The 8,100-nt window shown below is 45.2% G+C and overlaps 1 protein-coding gene across 12 annotated transcripts in view; it reads left to right on the plus strand.

Moving 5' to 3' along the window:
• The window catches only part of TLN2 (talin 2), a 499,482-nt gene that overhangs the window by 342,033 nt on the left and 149,349 nt on the right, over positions 1-8,100 (plus strand). For all 12 annotated transcript variants that reach the window (XM_010840783.1, XM_010840793.1, XM_010840795.1 and 9 more), the window contains 3 exons: positions 1,285-1,383; positions 5,185-5,352; positions 6,803-7,097. In XM_010840783.1, the coding sequence (XP_010839085.1) occupies positions 1,285-1,383; positions 5,185-5,352; positions 6,803-7,097 (562 nt within the window). The remainder of the gene's footprint in view (positions 1-1,284; positions 1,384-5,184; positions 5,353-6,802; positions 7,098-8,100) is intronic.

The raw sequence follows: 8,100 nt of genomic DNA on the forward strand, positions 1-8,100 counted from the left end.
TTTTTCCAGTGGTCATGTATGGATGTGAAAGTTGGACTGTGAAGAAAGCTGAGCACCGAAGAATTGATGCTTTTGAAATGTGGTACTGGAGAAGACTCTTGCAAGTCCCTTGGACTGCAAGGAGATCCAACCAGTCCATCCTAAAGGAGACCAGTCCTGGGTGTTCACTGGAAGGACTGAAGCTAAGGCTGAAACGCCAATACTTTGGCCACCTCATGCGAAGAGTTGACTCATTGGAAAAGACCCTGATGCTGGCAGAGACTGGGGGCAGGAGGAGAAGGGGACGACAGAGGATGAGATGGTTGATTGGCATCACCAGCTCGATGCACATGAGTTTGGGTGAACTCCGGGAGTTGGTGATGGACAGGGAGGCCTGGCGTGCTGTGGTTCACGTGGTCACAAAGAGTCAGACATGACTGAACGCCTTAACTGAAGCTTTACTCTGCTGACAAAAGTCCATATAGTTAAGACTATGGTCTTCCTAGTAGTCCCATGTGGTTGTGAGATCTGGACTATAAAGAAGGCAGAGCACCAAAGAATCAATGCCTTCCAACTCTGATGCTGGAGAAGGTTCCTGAAGGTCTCCTGGATAGCAAGGAGATCAAACCAGTCAGTCTTAAGGGAGATCAACCCTGAATACTCATTGGAAGGACTGATGCTGAAGCAAAAACTCCAGTATTTTGGTTATCTGATGTGAACAGCCAACTCTTTGGAAAAGTCCCTTATGCTAGGAAAGATTGAGGGCAGAACAGGAGGATGTCAAAGGATGAGATGGCTGGATGGCATCACCGATGCAATGGACATGAACTTGGGCAAACTCTGGAAGATGATGAGGGACAGGGAAGCTTGGCATCCTGCAGTCCATGGGGTTGCAAAGAGCTGGACATGACTGAGCGACTGAACAACAACAGGCTCTTAGAAGGAAACCTCCCTTCCCCCACCCAAGGCTACTTGATTAGATGTAACCTGAGAAACTAACACACACATGACAAATACACATGTAAAGGGAATACAAATCTGTACCCTAATTTCCTACCAGTTGAATGAGGCTTGTTAATTGATCGTTTCAAATATATTCAGACATTGGTGGTTTTGAGCAATGGTAGTTCCTTGCACAGATTCCACAAGCACATGTATGTCTCCTGTCTGGCAGACAGTTCCAGAGTTTATTGGGCTGCAGGAGGAAGCTAGCCTGTAGGACTCCTCTTCCTGCGCTGCCCTGTCTGATGCTGTTGGGGAGGCAGTGCATTCTCTTTCCCACTAAGATGTGCTCTGTGTTTATAGCCTCGACAGACAGTTTTGACCGCCGCTGGAAGCATAGGACAAGCCAGCGGGGATCTTCTGCGGCAGATCGGAGAGAATGAGACTGACGAGCGATTCCAGGTAAGATATTTGCAGTCCATAATCTTGGACCCTAAGTGATGGTCTTAGACCCAAGCAGGGAGAAGGTATTGAAAAACGGAGTCTTCCTTGAACTGACAAGAGAAGGGTGAAGGTGGATTATTTTAGAGTGTAATCTTTTATGTGTTAACGAAAAAAAATTTTAATTGAAAAACTCAATTCACTTACACCATACATCACCACATTGAAACATCTGCTTAGCTGTTCTCACTAGTCAGCATGCTGCCCTTTCTTTAAACACAAACATGGAAGGAATAATGTCACAACCATCCTTATATCAACCACCCAACTCTACAATTATCCACTCATGGCCAGTCTTGTTTTATCTATTTGGGGCAGTTTTGAATTGCATCATTCTTGAGTCCACATGTAATAGTGAAAACACACGCACTCCCATACACTCTGCTCCCACATAGCACAAGCATTCCATTGTGTTGAGAGCTTTGAATGTGTCTGTGTCATATTCAAAACCACAAGTGTGGCAGAGAAGTCCCTTTTGTCACCCACCCCCCCTTTTTTTCAATACCAAAGACATATCCTCTGGGGACCAGCTGTAGCCACTGTCTGCAGCTGGCTGGATGCACTGCCAGCTCAGACAAGATCTCAACTTGTCTGCCTCCATTCCCAGCCCCCGCAAATGGGGTGGGGAGGCCTCCTGCTGGGGATCTTCAGGCCAGATGAACTCCTCTTCTCACATACTTATGGGCAGATGCCTTTCATTCCTCTTCCTACTCCTCCTAAGTCTTAATTTTACAAGTAACATACAAATACGTTCTCATTAAACTGCTGCAGTCCAGGTTTTCAGGAAGGTACCCTTTTCTAAATCCTATGGCAGGTTCAGTGTTTGGAATTTCTGTAGAATTTAGAATAAAATCATCCAGCTTTCTATTAGCATTCCACTTGCCTCAAGGGGGGCAATTTTGCTTGCTATTTCATCTAGAACTACTGGATTTCATCACCTCGAGATGCGTTAGTTACTCTAAGATATGATCGTGTATGTTGTGGATACATTAAACATGCCCCTTCTCCTCTACTTTCCACATTCCTGGGGTGCTGGGGACACAGGACTCGTTCAGATCCTGCATTAAGGCTTGAACATTCAGTGCATGAACATTCATGTGATCAGGGAGGCTGAGACACAGAATGGGTGGTAGGGGTATTCCTGGAAGCCATTTCTGTGCTAGCGTGGCCAGTAATAACTGTAAACAGAACTAACTGTAGACCACATAAATACAACCTGCTAAAGCCAAGCTAATTATGTCCTCATCCTTCCTTCCCCTTGATTAGATCCCCAAACACATGTGTTGTCCTATGGATTTTGTATTAGAGCAAGTAGTTCTTTGTAAGTAGGTACCTACTTAGAAATTGGTTAAATATGAGATTCATCCGTTGGTTTACTAGGCTTAATTATCCTGAAGCAGTCAACTTATTTTCTAATGTCTGGGAATAGTTGAGAGGGAAGTCACAGCTCTTTCTTAAAGCATCTCATATATCCATGTGGGTTCTTGGTTTTTTTTTTTTTAAATAGATTTTTCCCCTTTTATTCTTTGACAAACTGTTTCCATCACGTGTAAATATAAACTCTGCCTCCAATGTCTGCTTCTATTCAGATGGGCTAGAGAAGCAGGTTCAAGTTCAGGATAGTGTCCCATGGTGGTTTTCTTAACAGGAAAGACCTGGCTTGAATGTTTCCTGTTTCTGTAAGGTCTCTAGGTAAACACCAGTGCAGTAAGGTCATCCTACAGTCTCCTCCAGTTGTGGGTAACCCCTGGCTTACTGACATTGGATTTCTTACTCTCTTGGTTTTCCAGTTCTTGAGATCCTATCTTGGAGCTTTTTCTTGAGTTTTCAGTGTACTGCATGTTCCCAGAGTTAACAAAGGTTTATTCTACATGAGCTGCATAATAGTGGTCTTGTTGAAAAGTTTGACAAGGGCCTTGTCAGCAACTATAGCCACAGGATCATGTTCTTTTTCCAACTGTATTTTTTGTGAGCGGGGGGGGGGGGGGACAAAATTAGTAGGAGAATCAGGATTTTTAAATCAGTCTAACAAAACCATGACCAAATCTTGGTCTCTGGGTGAGAAGATGGATTCCTTTCAAGGGAAGGAATACTTTGACACATTTTGGAAGACTGCTTTTAAAAATCTTGATAATAATTTGTGACTTTCAAATTTTGCTTTCACTAAGCATTGAGATAGAGGGCCAAGAACCAGAACTTTGCAGGCTGTGTTGGGATCAATTTCTAGAAGTTATGTGGCAGATGAGTGCCAGTCAGATCCCAAAGGCCTCTTCACCTCTTGGCAGCACAGGCTATGACTTCTCCTTGGACATCGAGTAAACACCAGAAACCTAAGAAAGACTGGATCAAACTGCCCTTTTCTGACTGCTTTGTTATTGTCCATTTTACAATCTCCTTACTTGGTGGATGCATGGGTTTCTGATTTGCCTGGATAACATATATGGTCTTGGGCTTTCCAAGTGGCTCAGTGGTAAAGCACCCTCCTGCCATGCGGGAGACATGGGTTCAATCCCTGGGTCAGGAAGATCCCTTGGAGAAGGAAATGGCAACGCACTCCAGTATTCTTGCCTGGGAAATCCCATGGACAGAGGAGCCTGGCAAGCTACAGTTCATAGGGTCGCAAAGAGTGGCAGCAACAATAAACATATAGTCTTTGCTCTGTATAAAATTGTACAGGCAGAACACTCTTTCCAGTATATCTTCTCATAAAATATCTTGTTGTAAAGACTCTGTGGGTGCCTTTTGCATTCAGAATCAAAAGTGCTTTTCATTATCTGATGAATTAATAAAGACTTCTGACCACATTTCCTCTGGGAGAAAGCCTTGACATGCTGGTTGAAAATAAAATTGGCCTATATGTTTGGGAAGGCATTTCCAAACAAAGTAAATGACCTTCAATATTAAAAGCCAAGAAGTGCATTAAATGTAGCAGTGGTGATTCTTCAGGTCACAGAATGATGACAGACCTGATGGGGGAGTCAAAGGATTCTCCAGCCTGCAGGCAGGAAGCCTTTATGTTGACCTGCCACATAAACTGATCTTTAAAGGCTCAGAGTGCTTTGCATCATTGGTGAGGTCTTCTTGAGACTGGTTTATTTATATAGGCTCCCTTTCCACTTTTCATAATAATTTATCTCCATCTAGAAGGCTACAGAACACTGAGGATAACTTATGTTCAGAGAATTCATGAGCTATTGAGCTGGAGGTCCTAGCCATGCATGTTCAACGTTGCCCTCTGGAGGCCAAGATGTGGCTGAATTTCTGATAACAGCTTGGATCCTTGTGCAAAGTAGAGATCCAAAAGATAAATTTTCAAGTCACAGTGGAGCATGATGACATGGCGGGCCATGAATTTCATCCTTCCTACCACTCAGTGTATATTTTCAGCTGGATCTACCACATACTCAGGAGGTGTTGTCAAGATTCTGAGTGTTGTTTAAATGCACAAATGTGAATCAATGGTTAAAACAAAAGCCCTAAAAAAAAAAAAAAAAGCCCTTCCTTCAAATTAACCTATTTTATATTGAAACCTATGCTACTTATAGTATAGGAGACTGTAGTATTAGGATTAAGTCTCCTTCCTTAATTAGCTTTCAGACTAACTTGACATTTCAGTAAAATAAGTGGAAAAAGTGTTATTCTAAAGTACTGAAGGAAAAAGGTCGAATGGAATTTTCATAAAATATTTAAGTGCTTTATTTTCCAGCTCTGATGGATGACTGGGAAAATATAAATAACTATTTTCTGTTTCCCCTTCCTTAGGACGTTTTAATGAGTTTGGCTAAAGCTGTTGCCAATGCTGCTGCCATGTTGGTACTAAAGGCAAAGAATGTTGCCCAAGTGGCTGAGGACACGGTCCTGCAGAACAGGGTGATCGCCGCGGCCACCCAGTGTGCCCTCTCTACCTCCCAGCTAGTGGCGTGCGCCAAGGTAAGCTGGTGGGCACCCCAGCCCTTTCTTCAGAGTGTCACGTGCTCTTATCCGCCTCCAGTCTGTGAGAGGAAGCAGGGGCAGAGCTTGTTAAAATTGTCTGAGATTCAGAGCTTGCTTCAGGTGTCTTTTAGGTGAAATGGTAGTATTTTAGCATAAGCTGTCCAATTCCACTTTAATAATTTTTTCCTTGCTCAAGTCCTGAAGCAGTGGTACTTTTCCATGTCTAATTGCCATTTCTGCATGTAAATTGCTGTGTCTCCCCTTCGGACTTCTCAGCATGTCTTATTTACCCCTGTGCACAAAGAGCTCTTGGATTATGCCGTTATAGCATTATACATGGGTTCAGTAATAACCTACATAGTGGGAGCCCTTTCTGCACTGCACAGTATCAGAATGAGGGATAATGATGTAGTTCATGGTTGTCATTAGGATGCACACACTCTGTGTAACACAGAACCTCATCAAGCACCATCACCCCCGGTTTACTGAAGAGGAGACTGAGGCCCTTAGATGTTACTGAGTGATTACAGCCACAGAAATCATAAGTGCCTGGACTAGGCTTGCAACTCAGGCTGGTCTAACTTCAGATACCCTTTCCACTCAACCACGTGTATCTTTGCTGAGATAATGCATCACAAGATGGTAGGTGTTAGTTTCTCCACCTGACGATACAACATACTGTGCAGATGTAAGAGCTTCCCTCATGGCTCAGCAGTAAAGAATCCTCCTGCCAGTGCAGGAGACATGGATTCAATCCCCGGGTCAGGAAGATCCCCTGGAGAAGGGAAGGGCAACCCACTCCAGTTTTCTTGCCTGGGAAATGCCATGGATGGACAGAGGAGCCTGGTGGATCCCAGGCCATAGAATCACAGAGTCGGACACAACTGAGCAACCGAGCACACACGCACGGATCTGTAATCTGGTTCCCCCTGGCATTTTCAGTCCTAGGAGAGGGTTTGCAGCATCAATTGGAGGCATCATTGATGGTCTCCCTCCTCCTGCTTTCCTTGTTCACCAGCCGAGTTTCACAGATGCTGAAGCAACCCACTCTACTCTCTAAACCGTGAAGCAGACTTCCAGGAAATATGTCTGGAAAAAAATTATAATTCTTTGACATAGTCTTTATCTCAGCTTGGAAGACTCAGTTCAGAGGTTCCCAAGAGGAAGAGGTGTGAATGGTAAATATCAGAAATTTCTCTCTACAGAAGTAGTCAGTAGTATCCACGGTAATAGAGCAGTAAAGGAGGTGAAAGTTAGTGGGCATCCAAAAATCACAAAGTGAAATGGTCGAGTATGAGAAACCTCCAGTGACGGTTCAGTTTGATTGCTGGTCCTCTAAGTAAGGAACTGAGGCCCAGGGCAGGGAAGGACGTGGCAGAAGTGCTAGTGGGCACTGGAGACTAGAGTTGTGACGCGGCGCCCAAGACCCACTCCCGTCTCGCTTCAGGTCGTGAGCCCCACCATCAGCTCCCCCGTGTGCCAGGAGCAGCTGATCGAAGCAGGGAAGCTTGTGGATCGCTCAGTAGAAAACTGTGTCCGTGCCTGCCAGGCGGCCACCGACGACACTGAGCTGCTGAAGCAGGTCAGCGCGGCTGCCAGCGTGGTCAGCCAGGCCCTCCACGACCTCCTGCAGCACGTACGCCAGTTCGCCAGCCGAGGCGAGCCCATCGGTCGCTACGACCAGGCCACCGACACCATCATGTGTGTCACCGAGAGCATCTTCAGCTCCATGGGCGATGCTGGTGAGGGGCTGGGCTGGGGCTGTGGGTGGGCCAGGCGGTGTGGGGTTCCCTGATGGCACTGACTGTGAGCAAGTCAGATGATGGTTTCCTGGACACCTGGTAAAAGGGCTAATGCTAATCACTCTCAGTCATAGCCTTCTTCTGAAGCTGGGAAAGATAGAAGGCTTCTAATCTGCCCATCTAAGCAACACCGAGAGACTTAATGTCATCTAGAGTTTTATATGTATATATATAATTTAGGTACACAGTATATCCCTTTTGTTCCTAGAATGTCCATGTTGGCTATGGTAAAGTTGGTGTCGCCACAGGAAGAGGCAAGAATGAGGCTTGGACGTTTATTATACTCAGAGGTCCCAGTCAGGGCGTCTTTGCCTGTCACACAGGGTCACAAGGGAAGCATCAGGTTCTGACCAGATGGCAAGAGACAGGATTGAGGAGAGAGCTCAGGACACTGCCTTTATTGGGATTTCCATAGAAAAAGCAAGATGGAGCAAGATGAACAACCTAGGTTTGACTAGTCTAAATAATTTCAGCTGGCTCTTCCCTTATAGGTATGATCCCAAGTTGCCTCATCCATGGCTCTGGGGTGATGAAGGCAGGGAAATATTGCCTCCTAGCTGTAGGGGCCAGATAGAGGATAGCTCTGGATTGGTTAGTTTGCCACCATACTCTTGGCTAGACCTTTTACTGTCTCTGACTATTTGCTAGCTTTGTCAGGGGCAGTTTCTTTCCAACCAGAAAAGTTTTCCTAAGATGTCAAACATCACTATACATACACACACACACACACATATATATATAACCTTTTCAGCCTATTAGTTAAAAATTAAGTCTCCCCAGACCCAGCCCTGGAGAAGGAAATGGCAGCCCACTCCAGTACTCTTGCCTGGAAAATCCCATGGACGGAGGAGCCTGGTAGGCTGCAGTCCATGGGGTCGCGAAGAGTCAGACATGACTGAGCGACTTCATTTTCACTTTTCACTTTCATGCATTGGAGAAGGAA

Source organism: Bison bison, unplaced genomic scaffold (assembly GCF_000754665.1).
Source record: "Bison bison bison isolate TAMUID 2011002044 unplaced genomic scaffold, Bison_UMD1.0 scf7180017864146, whole genome shotgun sequence".
Taxonomy (NCBI): domain Eukaryota; kingdom Metazoa; phylum Chordata; class Mammalia; order Artiodactyla; family Bovidae; genus Bison; species Bison bison.